This window comes from Corvus kubaryi, unplaced genomic scaffold (assembly GCF_017639235.1).
Source record: "Corvus kubaryi isolate FWS band 111438036 unplaced genomic scaffold, C.kubaryi_AGA036_p1.0 37398, whole genome shotgun sequence".
Taxonomy (NCBI): Eukaryota; Metazoa; Chordata; class Aves; order Passeriformes; family Corvidae; genus Corvus; species Corvus kubaryi.
In genome coordinates, this window is record NW_024581137.1 from 15,076,104 (window position 1) to 15,097,675 (window position 21,572).

A 21,572-nucleotide genomic window follows, 5' to 3' on the forward strand; every position below is an offset into this window, starting at 1 on the left:
TGTTGCTGAACCCATGCTAGCGAAGGCAGACAAGCAGCTGCATGCAGCAGTGAGGGGCTGGCACAGGAATGGCTGCACTCAATAGGCTGTTGTGGAGACATCCCTTGCTGGAGGGCTGTGGGCAGCAGAGGCACCACTGGGCTGCATTTTACCGTGGGCTGGTGATGCCCAGAACAGGTGCCATACAACTGTCTCTATCCCTCCTCCTTTGGCTCTTCCCTGAGCGTCCTCATGCCCCTTTCCATCCTCTGCTTGAGGCACCTGCGGTGGTGTCCAGTAGAGAGGAAAGGACTACTCAGAGTGGTAGATGGGACACAGGAAAAGAGGCTGTGCAAGTGTAGAAACACCTAACATGTTGTCTGGGGAACAGCTGGGACTGGGGAATTCACACTGTGCTTTCTACTCCAGCATTGCTCCAACGTGGAGCATTTTCCCTGTTTTAATCATGTACCGTGAAATCTGTAGGCACTCTAGGACCACATTCACAATTAGAGACAGAGAAGCTGGGTGACAGCTGCAGCAGTCAGGGAAACAACAGCTCGCATATATTGAAACATACAGAAACACTCTTTCCAGAAAACTGGACTATATCTGACTATTTGGTTAGGGGGGGAACCTCAATGCCCAAAGGCAGCCAGTGCTGTCCCCATGCCAGCTTCCAGCTCCATCTGGGCATCCCTACAGCCTCAGGAGCCAGAAACTGCTGAGCACGCTGTAGCACTGAAAGCTGCTCCCTCACGGGCTCCTGCACAGGTCCTGCTAAAGCACAAGCTGTCGGCTGAGGAGGAGGAGGACGCTGAAGCAAAGCTGAGCTGAGAGGTAGGTAATGCTCAAAGGCATGGAAATTTGCTTTACCTATCAAGTACTGAGGAAAACTTTCCCAAGCTCTGGCACTTTGCTACAAGGGGACTGACCAGTGATGGTATTTTATCTTTAGGACAGCCTGTTGTTTTCTTCCTGATGCTCGCCTGTTGTTTTTTGGACTCTGTGAAGCCTAATTGCTGCTCGTGCAGCTGCCTTTGCACTGTCTTGGAAGAGGCTATGTCGAAAGTTGGTCCCTCCTTCTCCCCTGACTGATGCCTGTATTTTTGCACCCACAGCTCTGGATGACCTGGTGCATCTGTTAGCTCTGCAGTGCTTCTCACCTCTGGTAATCCAGTCCCTAGTGCCTGTGCTGGAGATGAGAGAGGATGTGAAACACAGGCATGCTGGGGATGTTTTCAGCTCAGGCACTGTGTGCTCACACTTTGGTGATGGCCAAAGGGCTGATACTTTCTCTCCTGTCTAGTTCTCTGAAAACACTTCAAATGAAGTGTAAGACCTGTGTGTCCTGACTGCCAGCAGAGTTGGCTGCTTTTTATGACAGCAGGATTTTCTCTCTGCCTGCAGCAACTCTCTGCTTTCTGCTCTCACACCACAGGTAAGCCTCCTCCTTTCAGTGCAATGTGCACTCTGTGGCCACGAAGGAGCCGGAGGGGGATGTCAGGGCAGCAGTAGGAAGCAGCTGCCTGCCCAGCTGCCTCTCTTCCCCACAGCCTGTGTCTCAGCCCTGCACTGCTTAGTGAGCCAGTCACTTTGCTGATGCTGCTGAAAACTTTTTGTTTCCTGGAAGATTGGATGTCCTTGCTTTTTGCATGAGATCGATTTTCAGCCAGAGCAGGCAGACCTCCCTGCTGTGCCCCCTGTAATGCTTCAGGACAGCAGAGCCATGCTGAAGCTGGAGCTGTGCTAGCTGGAGTTATGGCTGTTTTGCTACACCAACCTCTCCAAATCCTTTCCGGGTCCCTCTGTTATTTTTGTATTGGTTGTGTAAATTTTTTTCCCAAAGAGTTTCTTGGAGGACCGCTGAGCACCCTTGGGATCAGCAGGATGGATGGTGCTGAATGTACTTCTGTTAGGGTTCTGTAACACCTGAAGGCCATTTATGTGATCTTATTGTCTGCCAGCACCTTCAGACCATAGCTTAGGATTCGAGACATAAGAGTAACAAAAACCAACTTTGTACTAAAGGCAAGACTGGATGTCAGACTTGCAGATATTCCCAGGGCTGAGTTTTTAACATCACTTGTGATTTCATGACCCTTTTTGGTCACAGGTTTCTAGAGAGCCTGGAGACCAACACTTAATTTTCTTGTGCAGTCACTTCCTTCTTTTGTCCAAAGAGGTGTGTTTTATACCAAGCTTAACAGCGAGAGCATAAATGAAATTGTGATGGGAGCACACTCATACTGTTGAATAGCATGCCTTACTGGGAAGTACATTAAGTGTTAACCTCCTTTGGTTTATGTGGTCAGCTGCTGTTTGATGTCTTATCACAATACCTATTCACATTTCAAAGAGCAAAGAAAACCCCAAAATGTTGTGCATTTTTTTTTTCATAATGGGATTTCACTTTGCCGCCATGGACTGTGGATCTATTTTATTACGTTACAGAGAAGAATTTCTGTTTTAAATTTGCTTTTAATTTTCCAGGCTGAAAAGAGCCATAGCAGGAACAAACAAGGGTTGGTTTGTTCCATCTTCAGACCCATTTTACTGATAGAAGTCCTAAATAGTCAAAAAGACAAGCTTACTTTATCCCAGCTTATGGCAACTATGATTGACAAAATGGGGTGCAAAGGTTTCCCAGTGCTGACTACCCCCCACTTACATGCTGGGCTCTTCTTTAGAGAAAGCTGACACTGGGTAGGGCTTTCTGGGTTTGGAGTTGTTGACTTTGCACATATTTGAGAGAATAAAGGTGAAGCAAGCAGAGATCATTTTGAGTTTAGGAAGCATAGACACCCAAAACACTATTTTTTTTGTTTTGAACACTATTTGAGATTAATTCAAGAGTTTTCTTTTTCTTCAAAGAGTGCCTAGAGCACTGTGACTCAGGTCTTGACTTTGGGATTTCTCAGATGTCCTTTTCTCTGTCCAAGAAATATGGACACATTACCAATTTTCTTCTCTATGAATTAGGTCTGGTCTTGAGTTAGGTCCTGCTCAGAAAGACCCTCAAAAAGTTAAGGAAACTTCTGACCTTTTACTCTCCTGCCTACCAGCTTACAAGGCAGGAAATCTTGATGGTCCTTGGAATTATTTGAGCTTATCAGAAAAGAGTCAGCAAAAGAAAATTCATGTGTTGTAAAAGGAAATAGAGATTTTAACTATGCAGTGGAAAAGTTCATCTGCTTTATCCCACTCATTTGAAACCCACACCAGAAAAAAATAAAGCTGCAGTTTGATATCGAGAAGGAAACCTGACCCACACATCTGCATACCGGAAAGTGACTCGTCTTTCTCTTATTCAACCCAGCTTCTTGCTGGATTTGTTATTTTTTGAACATTTTAGGCTGTATCTATTATCTTCATTGAGCTGTGCATGTCCATCCCCAGCCCACAGGAGAGGAGGATGGTGTAGGTGGTGGGAATCTGTTTTATCCTGTCTAGCTTAAGTGATCTTCCTCACTGCTGTGGTGAAGAGAGGGTAAGAAGGTGAATGCAAAAAGCAAACTCCTTTCTGTCAGTTCAAGGTCAGCCGAAGTCACCTTTGCAGCCCCTGGGTCCTGCTGGCAAACCTTGGCGTGCTTCCCTGTAAGCAGCAGGGGCTTGATTATTTGCTTGTTCTCTCGAGCAGCACCATGCAAGATCAAGAGAAAGTTTAAACGTGGTGAGCATTAATCCCTGCAGGTTTTGTACCTGCACTGCTGCCTTCAGCTTAAGACAAGACAGGGGTACCTGATGAACAGTAGAACAGTCTGCCCTGCTTGCTCATGATGTGCCTGGACACTGAGTGCAAGGGCCTTCCCTCTCCCCCAACATGCTCTGGCTCATGGGCCCAGCACAGCAGCTGGGCAGTGGTGAGGATGGTGGACGTGCCTGGTGTGGACAGCAGGGTGGGTCTTTGGTGTGGAAAATGAGATCCCAAGAGCCTGGTGCCACGCCTCGTTAGAGACATATGCCCCTGGATGTCTTGACCAGAAAGGTTTGAAATTCTCTCTCTGATATTGGTGAAAAGCCACCCCACGTCGAACATGGCACAAAGGTGTGTAAGTGTCTGCATTCTGCATTGTCAAACTCTTTTAGCCTTATGGTTATTGTTGTGAGCTTGACCCTTGCACTTCCAGCTTTTCCCAAACACATTCTGAAGCCCTCATTACCAGGCTCTTTGACTCATCACCTCTCGTAGAAAGGGTTGAGCGAACCTTGAGGTTTTCAGCACTTGGTATCTTGCACATTTCCTGCAAGAGGTGGCAGAAAAATGTGTTTCCTGAGATGAAGCAAGCGAAAAAGAAAAGCTATGAAAATCAGACCAAAAGAACCTAAAAACCTAAGAAAAATAGTAAAGATGTTCACCAGCTTCCTGTTTACCAGCAGTTCAGATAAAGATTTACCAGTGGCGTTGCCAAGCTCTCCTCACAACTCTGCTCACACCGCAGCAGCGTGGGTGTGTGCTACCCCAACAAAGCCTCTTTTCGTGCCCCTGGCAAGGGCAGAGGCCTGAAGGAGACAGGACAAAGCCGCACAGATGCCTGCTTTAAGACTGTAGCCACTGTGGTCAAGATGGGAAATGCCGGATGCCCAGATTTCAGTGCATGATGCTCTAGTGCTGAGAGCAGCCTGCCAGTGGCAAGGGTGCAGGTTTGAATCCAGAGTCCCTGAGTCATCAGTCCAATCCTAAACTACACAGAGTTCCCTGTTTTAACAGCATGATTTCATGCGTTTCACCTTTTTTCCTTTAAAAATCTGATAATCATCTGGAGTTTCTTCCAGAGGAGGCTCCTGCAGCAAAAATGGAGGCAGACATGGGCCCTGGTACACACAGGGGGTGCTTCCCACCCTGAGGCCTCCTGGTTCCTCACAGCCATGGGGCTGGCATGGTCTGAGGCCAGCTGAGAGGCAGAAGTGGTGCAGCCACTTGTGGTTTTCAAGGGTATCTGACAGGTGCTGCCTGGCTCGGTGCCAGGACCAGAGCTGTGCTCTGGCAGGGTGGGGCAGCTGCAACTGGGTGCTGCTGGTGTGGAGCCATCCAGCAGTGGTGGTGGTGGCCAGTGCCCACCTTTGCCCTGAGCCAGTGTGGCCAGTGCCAAAGTGTGGTGGTGAGTTCTGGGCAGCCAGCCAGCACAGAGACCCTTGATAATCTGGTGGGGAGCCATCAGCTTATGCCAGAAAGGGAATTACGTGCCAGTCAGTGCAACTACAGTTGCTGGAAAGCTCCAGAAGGAATAAGCAGGCTGCAGGAAAATAAAAAAGTAGGAGCTGATACAGATTTGTCAAGAGGCCACTATGCCAAATCAGCCTCAGTTACAGGCTCATGCCACCGGGCAAAGCAGTGGTATCCCATACCTCAGAGCTAGCAAGCTTTCTGAGCACCTCAATCAGCCTTTATGTGGGTGCTCAGACAAACTCCGGAGTGGTTGCCACTGGACAAGAGGACTACTCAGAAGGATCCTGCATCCAGGGCTGCACCCTGCCCTTGCACAAACCTGCATTTGCTGCACTTTGCTGCTCTGGATGAAGGTCTGGTGCATGATTGTGCTATTTTTACATATGCCATCATATTGGGAAGGGGTAAAAATGCACTGGGGGACGGGATGACTGCTTAAATTGACCTTGACAGATGAAAAAGTCTGGCAGCAATGGGCTGCAGTGCATTGAGGACACACGACCACTTCTCCCCATGGGCAGGGTCAACTGAGACCACAAGGACAGTATGGGGAAGGCAGCACTTCTGAAGAAAGCATCTGGGGGCTGACATCCAGCACGAAAGAACTGTGAATCCACCAGTGCTACGTGATTGCAAAAGAAAACAGCTACCCCGGGCAGGTGACTCTTCCAGTCTGCTTTGCTAGTTTGGGGCACTGCAATGCACAAAAATATTAAGAAAAACTGGATAGTCACCAAAGAAGAATAGCAACTACAATTAACCATTTAGAAAGCATGACCTCAGAGGAAAAAATATTAATTGTGTGCTGTTAAGATTGATGGAAAACGTTATCTTATAATATTTTAAAATACCTAGAACTAATTGTTCCTCCAAGGCTAAGGTAAATAAGTGGCTCAAATTATACCAGGAGAGTGTTGGATTAAGACAAATTTACTAGGAGTGAATCTGGACAAGCACTAGGATGGTTCATAAGGAGAAGCTGGGGGAAAGCAGGGGCTGTAGGAGCAGGCTGAACAACTGCATAGCAGGAGGAACAGTGGGACACTGCCCCTGCCTTCAAGACAGGGGACGGACTCCAGGAACTCCCAGTGTCCCATGCAGCCCGGCGTTCTGTGATTTCTCTGTTCCAACTGATTCTTGCTTGCAGCCTTCTCTGCTCTCCACCCTCAGCCAAAGCACTGTCAGATGCAAATCTGAGAGGTGCCTGTGCACTGGTGAACCAAAGGTTTGGGACAGCAAAGGTTTAACAACCTAAGTGCTCCAGGGTGAGAAAAATAAGCGTCAAGTAAGGGACAGATAGAGAAGATTTTTGTTCTCAAAGACTCCATCCGCAAGAGCTGTATTTGTTTACTCCTTTGTGTCCCACAATTACCCTCTCGTAACGCCTGGGTGAGAAATTCCACTCACTGCTGACACTGCTATGAATGAGTTACTGTGCTGGGAGTTTTGCAACGCACTGATTTCTGCTTGGGTGAAACCAAACGATTGTGCAAGGCTGCAGCTGTCAGAGCCATAATCCTTGTGGCTTTGGTGCCGGCAGTGAAAAGCAGACCGTGGAGCAGAGTGAGCTGGTCCAGCCTCACCAAATACCTCCAGCTGCTTCTCCCACACAAACTCAGCCACAGTTTTTGGAGGATTCTCTGGCTCACAGCCTTTTTTATTGCACGGAGCATCTGCTGCAGGAGAGAGAGCCAGAACAATGCCAAATAGGTTTTTCCTGTGCACATTTGCACATGTCTGCATAGACAAGTGCTTTGTTACGGTAATACAACTCCACATTTCAGTGGAGGGTGTCAATTTTTTTGCTGATCAAGCTGAAAAGAGAAATGAAAACTTCTGCCTGCTATCAGCACAACAGACACATCTTAGTTCTACTGGAAAGTTTTTGAAGCTTTGAAGTCTGCTTGTTTTTGAGGAAGAAGGGTTAGAAGAAGAGGTTATTTATAAAAAAATGCTGTATTTGAAAATGACAAATGGCAGTGTTTTGTCTGGGACTTCTCAGAACAAAGTATTGCAATTGTTCTTTTTTCCCCCCTTGATTTGGAGGGGGAAAATCCTCTCCTCAAACAACTTGGCACTTTCAGAGATATTTTAGTCAACAAAAATATACCTTTTTGACGTCAAAAAAACCCATCACTCAGAATCTTACCTGGTCACAAAGTCTCACCCCGCCCTTTGTACATGGGCATACAAATATGCTATTCTCACTGAGAAAAGGAAATGAACCATTCTGCCATATGACATATTTTTACCTCTACACTGGAAGTGGTCGGATGAAATGAATTCTCGTTAAGATAATGCGGTCCTGCTAAGATGGTGTGTTGATAGCTGATGCTGATGGACCCAAACATTGTGAAAATAACCAAAACAGGCAAGGATTCCTCAAAAGATAGCTCCTGTGTGGCGTTTCCTCTTGTACCTCATGGGGGACTCCCAGCCGCGCACATCCAGGGCTCAGTGTCCCCCTTGCCCATCCCTGCTGCCCTAAGGAAGATGGGTGCAAGGAATTCACTGAGGGTGCTGCAGTTGGGGAAGGGCAGTTGCTGGTCCATACAGGAAGCAGAGACACCTGGGAGAGGTTTGTTGGGACAGAGGGATTTCCAGGAGAAGGAATCTGGGGTGGGACATTCATCAAAGTGCTACCTGCCACACTGCAGAGGACATGCTCACCTTGACCCCCACCTCTACCTGCTGCAAAACTGAGCTGTCCTCATTGTTTTTCTCACCAACAGTGATGACTGCTGGTATTTTGCAAGGCATTTTAGCTGAACAACCCAGCATCTCTGAACATCCCATAACCCCTGTTGCAGTTAATCGTCTGTTTTCCTCTGCTGACCTAAGTCATCTCTTCCCTCTTCCAATATGACACAGTAAGCCCTCTGAGATGTAACGTGAGAACAGATCTGAAAGGGAAAGGCCTCCTTTTGACTAAGAAGCTTCTTTTATTTTGCTGTTGAGCAAAGGCAGAGGAAAGTGATCTTTCTGGAGAACAGCACCTGACTTGGCTGGTTACCACAGCTCTGAGATAGGTGGAAGCTGAACATCGCATTGAGGTAAACGTGTCCTGCACTTTCCAGGTGGTGCTATGGTAGTGAGCAGATCCAGGAAATACTTAGCCTTTTGTAGGAAAATACCCTACCAGGTAGGCTCTCTCATTCTGCTTTTATTCCCATATGTTCCTAATGGCTGCTACCCCAACACCAGAGCCTGTGCCATGGTGTCAGAAAGCTGCCTCCCATCCTCCGTAGCAAACAACAAGAGCAATATCAGGGCTTGTGGCTGACACTCCTGAGGCCAAAGCAAGCTCTTGCTGGTGCTGCCTTCTGTGGCAACTACAGTTTCCTTTCTGTATTCAAACTCAATTAATCTAGACTGTCTGTAGGAGGAAGGAGAGGTTCCTACAAGAGCAGGCATAGGGGTTTTGCAGCAGCTAAGCTGACTATCTCCTCCAGGCTGAGGAGCTGCAGGGAAGGCACAGGATAAGGAAACCCTTTGGGGCTGATGTCAGAGGCTGAGCTGGTGTGCACGGGGAGTCTCCACTGCCAGTGAAGGTTTCTGGCTGTAGGAGCTGGAGATGTGGCCATGCTGTTTGTCTCACAGCAAGATTCCTTTTGGTTGCAGCATTTGCCATAGCCTTTCCATGTAACATAGGGCTTCAGTGAAGCATCTCTTCCCTGACCTTGGGGCTCTGAGTAGTCTGGAGGAGTTTAAGTCTGCATTACTCTGATGGGTTGGGCTGACAGTGTCTTCAGCTACATGAAGGGTTGCACTGGTCTTTTTCCCCCACTGAAGCAACTTTTCTGACAGAACACAAAACAGCAGAAACTGCTACTCCGAGTGTAAATAAAGGAATGGCAGCAGCTAAAGGGGAAGCATGAGCAGTGTGGTGCACAGCCACTGGAGACTCCCCAGCCCTGTCATCTCTCTGGGGCTGCAGGGGCCCATGCAGGCTGGCCCTGATGGCCACTGCCAAAACATGGGAAGACAAAACAAAGCTCCTGATACAACAACATTTTGCTATTTAACTTGAGTGGGGACTGCCTCCATCAGCCTTTTCACAAAGCGGTGATGCCATATGGCTCTTCCCTCCTGTAGCTCACAGTCCTGAGTGGCTGCATGACCCAAACTGGCCATAGGCTGGAGCACCAGAGATACCCACAACCAGTTGTCTCCTTTTTGCTGCAAGGTATTTCTCTCTCACAGGAGATCCCACCAGAGTATGGAGAGACATCGCTAGCCCTGGTATTAGGGACCAGCTAAAATTGAACTGGAGGGACACTGCAGGGCAGCAGTCAGGGCTACCGGAGAAGGAGGCTCTGGGGTGGATTTTGCACAGGCTCTTAACAAATAGATTTGAGACCTTCTTGCTCCTCAGCTCCCACCCAGCATCTTGGGAACATCCTGAGGCCCTGGGAAGGATTGCCTGGTGCCTGCTGTCCTGTCCCTGGCTATGAGAGCCTTCAGACATATGTCCTTCAGACATTTAACCCAGGACCATTCTACACCAGCTGGCTGGCTCTCCTCCCACAGCAAGCCTTCTCTACAGCCCCAGTGCCCCAGCAGCAAACTCATTTGAGCCCAAGGGGGTAAATATTGCTGTGGTATGGCTGTACTCTTTGTAAGGTGAGACAATCCTCTTTTCCCCTGGCTGTGTCCTCACTGGCTTGTCTGTATGTAGCAAATGTATCCCTTCCACGACCTTGCTTTACCACACTGAGCCCTTGCACTGCTCGTCCTCCCACCTCACATCCTCTCTGCACCTCCTTCTGTTTGAATTTAGCACTTTCAGATGCAGGTGACCTTTAACTTGTGTGTTCCCATCTTACCACCTCTTGCTGGTTTACCACATTTTCTTTGTTTCTTTGTAGGTGAACTACAAAGGGCTGTGTGTTGGCTTGGTAGAAAATCCAGGTTTGACTGCACGGCCCCTGTGTAACTCAGAGGGCGGTGTTTGCTACTCACAGACTGAAAAAGTGTCAGGACAGATACAAGCCTAGCTTATAGCTGATATGAAGAAAATTGGAAATGTGTACCTCTCGTTCTCTCTCCACCAGATACCTTCCTCTGAGCTTTCAAGGGGAGTTCAGCACACCTGCATCTTGCAGCACCCCAGTCTGTGAACACACTGGTAGTTGTTTATCTCTACTGCCCTTCAGCCCAGCAGGCTGCTCTTGGGTGACCTGCAGGAGACCCAGTAGGGCTCAACATGGGGAGAAAAATAAAATCTGTCTGTGATTCTTCCCTGTCCCCCAACACAGACATCTCCTATTAGTTTTTGTCATCATAATTATCACTTTTTCAGCCAACATCATAATTTCCGTCTTTTCAGTTCCCAAGCCCACCCCTGTGGGTTTTCCCTCCCACCCACCCTCATACCTGCCAGTCAGAAACAGCACCTTTCCTAAACCCATCTCCACTTCATTCCTTTCACTGCTTTTGACAAATCACATCCTCTGCTTTCTTTCATTAATTCTCTTTCTCTGATGAGAAAAGCTCAGGTTCTGGCTGTGTGTTAGGAACACCAAACCACTCCAGAAGAGCAGGCACATAAACCTTTCTGAAAGACAGGTAGGGCCAGAAACTCACACCTGTATATCACTTCCCAAAACACAGCAGAGCATCAGACTCCATAATTCTACTGTTTTCCTCCAGAACACTGTCCCCACCACAATTTTTTCCTTGCTCTCCTTATTACCAAGCTGCCTTGGCCTGCCCAAAGTACAGCAGACAGCCCAGCCATCCTCCAGCCATATCAGTCACCAGGCCTGCTCACTTCTCTCTTAGCTTTTGTTCTCTTGAATTCAAGCTCTTTTCCTTGCCTTTTAGGTTGTCTCCATTTTCTTGCTTGCTCCAACTTTCTCCAACACATGCAGCATTTCCTTGATGTTTCCCTACTGCTTCTTCCAGCTTCATGCCTCCCTTTGCCTGACTGTGCAGGATTGTGGATGGTGAAAATACACAGCTGGAAGATTTCCCAATTTAAAAATATGCATTTTGAATGAACTGAAATCTTTTTGCGAGATCGTAATTTCTGCAGCAGAAAATAACTCAGGAAAAAATGCAAAATTTTTTCAATTTTATAACATGTACTAATGTTTTAAAATGCAGAAATTTCTTTTTCCTTTATTGTTTTCATGTCAAACTATTGTGTTTTTTTTTTTAATGTGTTAATAACTTATCAACTAAACTAATGCAAAAAAGCGTATGATGGAAGAGGAGGCATCTTTAATTTACTAATGTTTTGTTCCTAAGAAATAATGAAAACTGACCTTATTGATTTCTAAACAAATGTAAATAAACCTAAATAGAGCAAAGCTACATTATGTCATACTGTGTGTCTGTAGCACCAGGACATACTACTGACATATTATTAATCATATAATTAGTATCTAGATAATACAATAAAAAAAGTTCTGTTGCAACAATATTCAAAAATTAGTTCTGAAAAAAAATAAACAGAATAAGAGGAGCTAGTCTCTCTTGTGTAGAAAGACCAATTGGGTACTTGGAGGCAGAGTGATGCCCTGGTCACTGAGAGCATGTTGAAGACCTGATGGGACAGGTCTGTTTTTTCTGACTGTGCTACTGACTAGTGCCAGGTCCTTCATGACACTGCTCCTTTTTCCCCCCAGACTATTTTCTCACTTTTCCTTACTGCCTGCAGTATTTAGCTTTTCTTCTCTTTCAGGATCTCTTTCACTACTCACTTTTGCGACAACCAGCAACTGTAAAGGTGCTTTGGGTTGGAGCTGCAACCAAAGAACATGTGAATAACGTCAGTAAAAGTCTGCCCCATGCTTGTTTGGGGGCTCTTGAGTGAACCTCTGGCATTCCCCATGTTCTTAAAATCAGGAAAATGGTGCCTGTTGAGATTAACGGATAAAAAGTGTATCATTTGTCTGACTTATGAAACACCACAATTTACAGTATTCCACTAAACATAGGTAATTTAAAGCAATTGAATAAAATAAAAAATTTCAAGCCTGTCTTTGTTTCAATATTTTGCCCTTTTCCATCCTCAAGTCACTAAAATAAACTTGAAAAACCCCAAGGTAGCAAAGAAACTGAAATACCCCACTAAATAAGAACTGCTTAAAAAATTATGGCAGAGTGGTATCAGTAGCTGTGATTCCTTATTTTGCTCAAAAAGCTAGTAAGTTTTTAATTGGAAGGGATATAAATAGAATGCAGTATGTAAGTTGTTATCAGCTGAAGAAACTGAAAAACTAAAACAATGCGACCAGGAAATTCCATATCAGCCTCTGTGAAAAGCTGCAAATTTATTAGCATGTCTCCTGTGATGGAGATATCTCAACTTTTAAGTTTTTCACTTAAAACCCACTTCACAGGGGTGGCTGTGAAGAAGGGGTTTTAGCAAACACATTAAAAGGAGTGCTACGCATTACCGTGTTAGAAAAGCGATGTATTTGCTACTCGTTTCACAGAAGGTGCTCGATAGCCCTCTCACTCTTTTCCTGTTTACCACAGATACAAAATCTTCTATTTGCCTCCAAGCTATTCTGTATCTGGCAGGTGCCCATCCGACACCCTCATATCACCAAATCTCAGCTCTCTGCACGAGAGAAGTGAAGGTGAAGTAAACCTCCCGGAAAACCCTGAGCCTGAGCAACAGGGGACAAGCAGAAGGGGACCAGGGCCATCCGAGAGAGTAGAGGCGTCTTGCTGCCAAAGGTAAAGTCCATCCATATTCAATGTGCTATTAGTGCGCTCACTGTGCCAACCAGGGGACCTGCAGCAGCTACCTTTCCCTTGATATCCTCTGTAAAACTGCTTTTTCAGTTTGACTGTTCTGCTGAGTGATGTGGAGAAGGGAGAAAATGGAAAATGCTGTGCCCTGGTTGGGAGCTGTTAAAGGTATTAATGGTGTAAGGATCGGAAGCAGAACATCTCTGGTCTCTGTTCAACCCAGGAGAAACACTTGAATTTTGCTGGAAGTAGATGCTTTATATCTATAAATCTAGATATATCTATCTCTACATATCTATCTTCATACTTATAGATCGATGTATCTATAACACAGTATGCATTATTTTTGGAATGTTTTTTAGTTTTGATAGTTGAATCTACAAACTGTTTTTAAGAGGTCCTAGACAGGCAATTAAGAAACGTGAGCCAGTGCTGCATCACTTAGTCACAGCCTGTCATTTTCACACATCAAAACCATCAGCAGGAAATATTTTTTACCTGTTGCTGGTTGCTGCAAGAAGAGCCATTATCTAGTGACTCAGTAACTTCATATTTAAAGGTTTATGCCTTATAAAAAGTTAAAATTAATAATGCAGATGTCCTAGCTACAGCTAAGAGCTCAATACAGTAGAGAATTACACTATCGATGCAGCGTGGCCTTTCTCACATTATTTGTTATTTCTGAACAAGGAATTCTGTGGGGTTGAATGCTGTATTTGTAACAGTTTTCTCTGCATTGCACATGCCAATTGAAACTGTCCTCCAAGAAGAGCTGAGGCAGGTCAGTGAGGCATGAGCAGGATCCATACCTGGAGCAGAGGATGGACGCTGACACTCCTCTGGGCTGTATGCACAGATCGTTCTGTTCCCCCCACAAGTGGCACAGCCTGCCAAGAAGGGGTGAATTGTGATTCCTTTCTATCAATACAAAAAGTTTTCCCTGTTCTCTCTCTTTTTGTATCCCCAGGCAGTAATCTTTAATTCAGGAGAGCACATCCTCCACTTCTATAGAGTGAATCACTTCCATTCATATTATTGCTCCACCTTAACAGCAGTGATTATTACAAATTATTCTTCCCTCCTGGAAACTGTGTGTCTTTGAAGCTCTTTCAAGATGTGGTCAACCTGTAAGCAGGTGCAACATAGGTGCAGCACAGCATAAACTTTCAAATGTCTTAGCAGTGAAAAACCAAACCCTTTTGAAAGAATCACCTCTTGAAATGTGAACACTCAAGTCTGGAAACCCAATCCACTTTTATAGGGGTCATGAACTGACATCTGAAACAATAAAAAAGTTGGCTAAAGCACAGACTCACTCTTGGAGAACATGTCAGATTATTTTACTATTTTGAGGCTGCCTTCATTGCAGTTCTTCAGAAATGAGACAGAGGGGAAACACTCCCGCTAATGTTTTGGTTTTCTCTACACTAGAAAACTGAAGCTGGACAGAACAGGCAGGAGCACTAAACTGCTGTGTTGCAGCAAAAGGCACACCCAAGCTACTCAACTAGCTGCCCTGGAGTTCAGTGGCAGCCCAGAGCTTGGCACTGCTGTGCAGCCCTGTGAACTCCTTGTTGCTTCAGAGTTTTCTGTATCCAATCCGGGACCCACCCATGGAAAAGTAGCTTGCATGTCTCTGCACTCTGTGCCAGTACCTGGCCCTGATCAGCTCTGCTAAAAATGAGGTTATGCTGCTGGGTGACAGCTTCTTCAGGCAAAACACTTTTATGAGGGTCTTTATGCTACAGGCAAAAAGCTTCCCCACCCCAGGGAGCACAAGAAAATTGAGAACCTTAGATCTGATGCAGGATCTGTAATTTTTTTATCATTATGACTATTCAGAGACCTGAATTTTTCCCTGTCATTGTAATGATGAGGTGCTGGTCCACTGGGTCTAAAGCAGTTTCAGGAAAACAGAGAGCATCCCAGTGCTCACAGTCACACATGTATAGGAACATGCAGGGCAGCCCTTTGGGTGGTACAGCTGCTCTTGTGCACCCAGTGAGACCAAGACTGCATTTCGTAGTCCCCCCCTGCCTGGAAGCTGACTCACAGACTCAACACAGCACAGACAGAGGCAGAAGCCACCATGGGAGTGCTGTGCCAGGACAGCCAGACATTTTTAACCCTTTCTCTTTCCTGCACAGGTACCTGGGATGAATCCCACCAGCCAATTCCTTGGCACAACAGAATATGACTATGGATACGATGAAAACACTGCTCCGTGCAACGAAGGAAACAATTTCCGCAGGTTTAAATCCCTCCTTCTACCAATTCTTTACTGCCTCGTGTTTGTCTTCTGCCTCCTGGGAAACTCCTTGGTCCTCTGGGTTCTCCTGACCAGGAAAAGGCTGACAACAATGACTGACATCTGCCTGCTGAACCTCGCAGCCTCTGATCTGCTCTTTGTTGTGCCTCTCCCTTTCCAAGCCCACTATGCTTCAGACCAGTGGGTTTTTGGCAATGCCATGTGCAAGATAATGGCTGGCATTTACTACACAGGTTTTTATAGCGGTATTTTCTTTATAACCCTGATGAGTGTAGACAGGTACATAGCAATTGTCCATGCTGTCTATGCCATGAGGATACGGACAGCCACTTATGGCATAATTATCAGTTTGATTCTGTGGCTGGTGGCTGGCTTGGCTTCTGTGCCCAACATCATGTTCAGCCAGGAGCTGGAGATCGAGCAGGCTTTGCAGTGTGTCCCCACATACCCCCCAGGTGACAATACCTGGAAGGTTGCTTCTCAGTTTGCAGCCAACATCTTAGGCCTCTTGATTCCCTTTAGCATCCTTGTTTGCTGCTACACTCAGATACTAAAAAACCTGCAAAAATGCAAAAACCGAAACAAGGTCAAGGCGATCAAGATGATCTTCATCATCGTCATTGTTTTCTTCCTCTTCTGGACTCCCTTCAACATCGCGCTGTTCCTCGACTCTCTGCAGAGCCTGCACATCATCAATGACTGCAAGGCGAGCTCCCAGATAGCGCTGGCCCTGCAGCTGACAGAAACCATCTCCTTCATCCACTGCTGCCTGAACCCCATCATCTACGCCTTCGCTGGCGTGACATTCAAGGCCCATCTTAAAGGACTCCTTCAGTCCTGTGGCCGTGTCCTCTCCAGCCCTGTCGGAGGTGCCGGGGCTGGACAGTCATTTTCAGCACCCACCCAGCTCTCTGGCTGGTCTGACAGTGCAGGGGCCCTGTGAGCCCACCTGAGCCACCTTCTGCTGGTGTGAGGGGCTGGCCAGAGGTCTGCTGTGGTGCTGGAGGTTGTACCATGTGTGCAGCATCCCCTGGCAGATGCAGTATGCCTGTGCCTCCTGTTGGGATACGCTGTGAACTGCCACATAAGAAGCTGTGACATTGGTTTCCCAAGAGCACCGGTGCATTTGTAAAATGGTGACCATACGTTGCCACAGAATAATTTTTAATTAAGTTTTAGAGCTCTCGTAATACAATTCAGCAAGCAGGGTGTTTCTCGTAGTATCTATTTTCTCCTCTGACAAAAGCATCGCTTCTGCCTCACCCCAAGTATGCTCTGCTTGTGGAAGCTGAATCCCTGCATCCCTGGGACACGTGTGTAACACCCCTCTGGAAAGTGAGGAAGTGGACAGGCATGGGACTGCTTCACATTGCAAAGAGGGAATCACCTCAGCCATTGTCACCATTTCCCCTTTGCCTCAGCTCCCAGACAAAAAAGCCCTCAGGACCCTGTTTGTTGTGGGATGGTCCCAGGGGCGCAGCCCTGGAATCCTTGGAACTGCTGCTGCCCAGAGCAGCCTTTGGTAGTGATGCCTCCAAAAATAACAAAATGATGGCTCCAGGTGTCCCCTATACCGGTCACTCATGGAGGTTCCTACACTTGGAAACGTTGTCCTCAGAGCAGGTGGGGGGTCTGTATCACCTCTGGAGCTGTGGGACCTCCAACTTTGTGCCTCCAGCACTCGCTGCTAAATGTAACCACCACAAAATGGCCTGTAGCAAAGTAGGCTCTGTCTCTTTTCCCAAATATCTTTATTTTCTGCCATTTTTGAAATGCTTTCTTTGAATAAACATTAGCTCCACCTTTTTTGTCTTGGTTCTTGAAAGTCTGTCTAATGACTTACAAGCCTCGATTAGGATAAGGAAACTTTGGGTTTGGTTATTTTTCAGTGGGTATCACGTAAAATATATCTGATGGAATTGAGAGGCACTCTGAAGCTCTTCAGCAAAAAAAGTCTTATCTCCAGTTTCCTGCTGAGGAAGCCTTCTCTCCAAATCCCGGTAAAAATTCACAGGGTAAAAATAACATTTATATTGAGGTAGTATTACTGCAAACACATTTTTAAAAGTTAATCAAGGGAACACATGAAATCAGGGAAAACACAACCTAGATATCATCAAAGACTTTATTTTTTAGGGTAATAAAAATGTTAAATATTTTCCTAATCCTACCTTTCCTTCTGAAAATATAATTGCATGTTTTTATACTTCCTAAAAATTTCAAAAATAAATTTCAACCTTGGTGCCAAAATATTATTGTAGGAAGTACCAGAACAGAGACACAAATACACCCAGCATCACCCCAAGCACTTGTAAAGCTTGCAGAAGCTTTACACAGCAGAGCACCCAGAAGCATTGTGCCTCTTCTCTAAATATGAAAATTTATTTTTAATGGGTTGAACCACAAGACTTTATGCTACTCTTATATGTGATGGAAAGAATCTATGGCGACACTAAGCAACGTTCAAAAATTTCTGCACTTGTATGCACTGAAAGAGTTCTGGATAAGAGCACTACATTCACAGGATAGTAATAACAAGCTGGTAGTGCCATCTCTTCAATTACACATTTTTTTTTTAGGCAGAAACTTGTCAATGACAATCTACTTTTCAGGTGTAATAATCTTGGAATAAAGCAGGTAGCAGATGCACTGTTTCCTCAGTTTCAAGGGTTCTGACACAAAGTAAAGCTGGTAAAAAGAAATTTTGCAATCTACTCATAACAAGATTGGTTAGGTTTCATGTGCTGAGATATTGTCAGGTGCAAATACCACTGAAAAACCACCAAGGAACATTCAGATTTGATGTCACCTGGGCTTCCTGGGGCTGGGTGTGATGCTGTGGATATATAGGCCAAAATATATAGCTCAATCTTGCTCCACTAAATTGGTGGAAAGGTGATCACTATTCAAAAGAGGATGGAATAAGGAAATTACTGCTGTTTGTAGAACAGATCTTCTAATGAGATGTTGCACATCTAAAGCAATTTTTGTTTCTCCAGAGACCAAGCTGTATTGAAACCATTGATATCAGATTGACAGTAAAACTACTAAGTACCACTTTTCACATTTACTAACTTTTCCCTACCTAGTTCTGAAGCATGTGTGAAGGGCTTGAACTTTCCAGCTACTCATTTTCATCCAACATGTTTCACAGTACTCCACTTTTCTGTCTCATGTTTCTCTGTCCTTTTGTAGCATGATGCCTGTGACACTGTGACCTTATCCAGGTCTGCCCTTACTCTACTCCAAGGCCTCTTGGCCATGTGCAACAAAATATCCAAACGTGCACATCCTCAAAAACACCTCCCAGACCTTTAAAATAAATGAATTATACTAATACTGTGCAAAGCACTGCAAAGGAGCACTGAGAGTTAGAAAAGAAAAATGATAATGTGTATTGTGGTGCTGTTGGTGATTCCTTCTGGCTTTTCTCCAGCCTGTGATTGACAGGTTCAGAGCTTTCACAGTGTTCCTTAGTTCTGTTCACTTACCATGGGACAGCCCAGACTTAAGAAGGTGTGAGACTGAATTTTAGATGTCCTCCATTTGGCCTACCCCCCAGGCTAGGGTCATGAGAAATCTGATTTGATGAGGGCTTCTGGGAGATTAAAAATGGGAACTTGAAAGATCATTCTACAGGAAGACAAGTTCCTGAAACTGAAGTTCTGCCTACTCAGGAGCAGTACTGGGAGGTTGTGCATGCTCTGGCTCTCTGACTCCATGAAGCTCCCCTCCTTCTGTAAGGAAAAGCACCTGGTGTGAGAGCGGCAAAAGTACTGGCTTGTTCTGGATTTGCCCTTGGCATCTAGCAAGTGTAGAGGTCTGTGATCTAGCTAATGGACTATACCTTCCTAATGGGAATAGCTGACAGAAGGACAAGGAAGACAACCCACAGAAGCTGTAGGAAACATCTACTCTTCCTTGCTTCTTCCACTTCTAAGGGGGAAAACCAGATGTTGATTTCTGACTAAGTACCGGAGTTTCATTCATCTAACCCTTTTCAAGATCTCTCATTAGCTCTCATTTAAGATGCTTAAGCAGTATGACAAGTGAGAATCAACCCATAGAAACCATGTGTTGAAACAACAACAGAAATCCTGCAATACTTCAGGATGATACAGCTTTGAGAAAAAAAATCACAATAAACTTCCTTTTATAATACTAAATTACTCCATCTAATCTAAGTGAATTTGGGACACCATGAGTATATGCCTCCAAAGAGCTGGAAAATTTCTTTACAGTCCTACCAGGTGTTCTTTACTGTCCATTAGATACTGAAGGCAGTGGTTTCCAGGCAACCCATCACTGCCAGCCCCAGGCACCTTTACAGTATCATCACACAGACAGTTTGCTTCAGAGACACAAACCTGTGAGGTCAGAAAACCATCCTGTGCTCAGGACAAACAGCAGCTGAGAGCTGTGACTATCAGCTCATAGGGCTGCTGGTTCTGCACCTAGCTCGGATGTACCTGTAATTGCTCAATATGAACACATTTCTCCTCTTATTACAACCTGTGCACCAAAATGTTCTTAAGAATGGCTATTGGAGAGTCCCTCAGGTTTTTCAGCAGTTCAGGAACATGGATATGAATAGTCTGTTACAGCAGGGGCATGGAAGACATGAAGAGCCCTCAAAGTTTGCAGATGGGATGGAATATTTGTGACAAAACCAAGCACAGGTTCTCTAAAAAGAATACAGAAAAAAATATCAGTAACAGCTGTTTATGGTAGAAGATGGAATTGTAAGGTGGAAGATCATCTCATCTCTTGGCAGAAGGTGGGAACATGAAGTTATGCCTGGGCACTGCTCTTAATTCCAGGAGCTTCTTTAGTCCCCTCCAACTTAGAAATTTCAACCCACTCTAATGTATTTTTGGTCTTTCAGTTTCCTTGCCTCTCTTTCTTTTCTCTGGATCACTTCCCTTAGCACAGACTTCCCAATCCTAAGGACTACTTCCTCTCTTTTAGAAGTCTCTAGCACCTTGGTTTCTTTCCCAGTGTAAACATGCTGGAGAATAAATCTGTTCCTTTGTCCATAATCCTTTCCTTACAGCACACCTCTTTGCTTCTCCATACCAACCTGTCAGGTTGTTGGCTCTCAAAAGCTGGGGCTGAACGAAGTTGCCCTATGTGGAAGGCTGGTGAGGGAAAGAGAAGCTGGTGAATTCTTCTAGCCTATCTCCAGCTCAAAATTATCAACATTTCTTGAAATAAATTACTGTATCTTCTTGGTATTGTCTTGTGAAATATTCACTGAAAACTACCTCTTGTTACAGGGGAATATGATAAGGGGGAGATTTCTGTAACCTTGTAAATGGAGACTGTTTCCCAAGTGTCTTCTGTGACCTTGTGACCCAGTAACATGGAGTTGGTATGGCCATTGCCGGGTCACTGGCTTTGTGCTGAGTGTGCAAGGCCTCAGGGCTGACGTTTGCCAGCCTGGCTTTGTCAGAACCCATTGTGACCTGCCCAAAGCTTTGTTTTTACTTGGTTTAGCTGTAACAGCAGTTCTTCTGAGTAGATGGCTATATTTAATTTGTCCTACTTTGGCTTACCTTTTGGAGCATAGCCACAGTTTGTATACAGATAGTAGTAAAAAGTATCTATTCTTTCAAACATGATGCTGCAACACAGAGAAATACAGCCTGAGAATGACAGTAGAGGCCTTGAGAAGCAGGGAAAGAGCAAGAGGTGTACAGGGACCATTTCATGAGGGACTGACTGACTGAACAAATGTAACTATTTCTTGTTTTGGATGACATATTATTAGTAGTAGTAGTAGTAGTATCATATTTTATTGTTGTTGTTTCTGCTCAGAAATATTAATGTCTTTGTTATTTTTTCCACTTGTCTTCCTTTTTTTTTGTCTGAGATATTTAGATGCAGACTAATAACGATTGTGGGATTACGGTGCTAAAAAGTTCAGTTACACTAAAAGTAAATCACTTGATTTCTGTGCAAAGAGTTTCCTTTCTGCCCACTGTTGTTACCGCAGGTCTGGGCCCTAAGGTACATCACTGTGTCCCGCAGCCATAGGGAGGAGGAGGAGGAGAAGATCCAACAGGCAGGAATTGTGCAGCAAGATTGATTCATTTAATTATTTTACAAACTCTTTTATAGACTTTTTTCTTCATAGTCTAATTGGACAATGATCAGCCACCCCTTGGGGGTGATTGGCTAAAATCCAAAAACATCCATTGTCAAAATATTTTTCTACTGTACCATAAACAAGACTTTTCAAGGTTGCAGGTGGCTTGGTTGTTTACATAACTCTGCTACCTCTTCTGTGAGAGAGGAAAGTCTCTCACAGACTTAGAAAATAGCAAGAAAATCCTTGCTAGCAGCATTTTTGTATCTACACACCGTGAGCATTACATTTGCCCTACAGGTGTGGTCAAACAGGCAGCACTGGACACCTTGGTAGACAGACTGGGTTGTGGCATCACA

At 45.2% G+C, this 21,572-nt stretch overlaps 1 protein-coding gene across 2 annotated transcripts; it reads left to right on the forward strand.

Annotated features, from left to right (window-relative positions):
* The first annotated feature begins 527 nt into the window (after window positions 1–527).
* LOC121671961 (C-C chemokine receptor type 8-like) lies at window positions 528–16,931 on the forward strand. Of its 2 annotated transcripts, XM_042044313.1 has the most exons (3): window positions 528–819; window positions 12,683–12,841; window positions 15,004–16,931. In XM_042044313.1, exon 3 carries the CDS (start codon window positions 15,013–15,015, stop codon window positions 16,066–16,068), a length of 1,056 nt encoding a protein of 351 aa, XP_041900247.1. In that variant the 5' UTR covers window positions 528–819; window positions 12,683–12,841; window positions 15,004–15,012; the 3' UTR covers window positions 16,069–16,931. The 2 variants fall into 2 exon arrangements, with proteins under 2 accessions (XP_041900247.1, XP_041900248.1); XM_042044314.1 differs by lacking the exon at window positions 528–819 and having other exon boundaries at window positions 12,609–12,841.
* The last annotated feature ends 4,641 nt before the right edge of the window (window positions 16,932–21,572 follow it).

Bases quoted from the DNA above. Each gene is read 5' to 3' on its own strand.
- LOC121671961 (XM_042044313.1), top strand. From the start codon at position 15,013: ATGAATCCCACCAGCCAATTCCTTGGCACAACAGAATATGACTATGGA.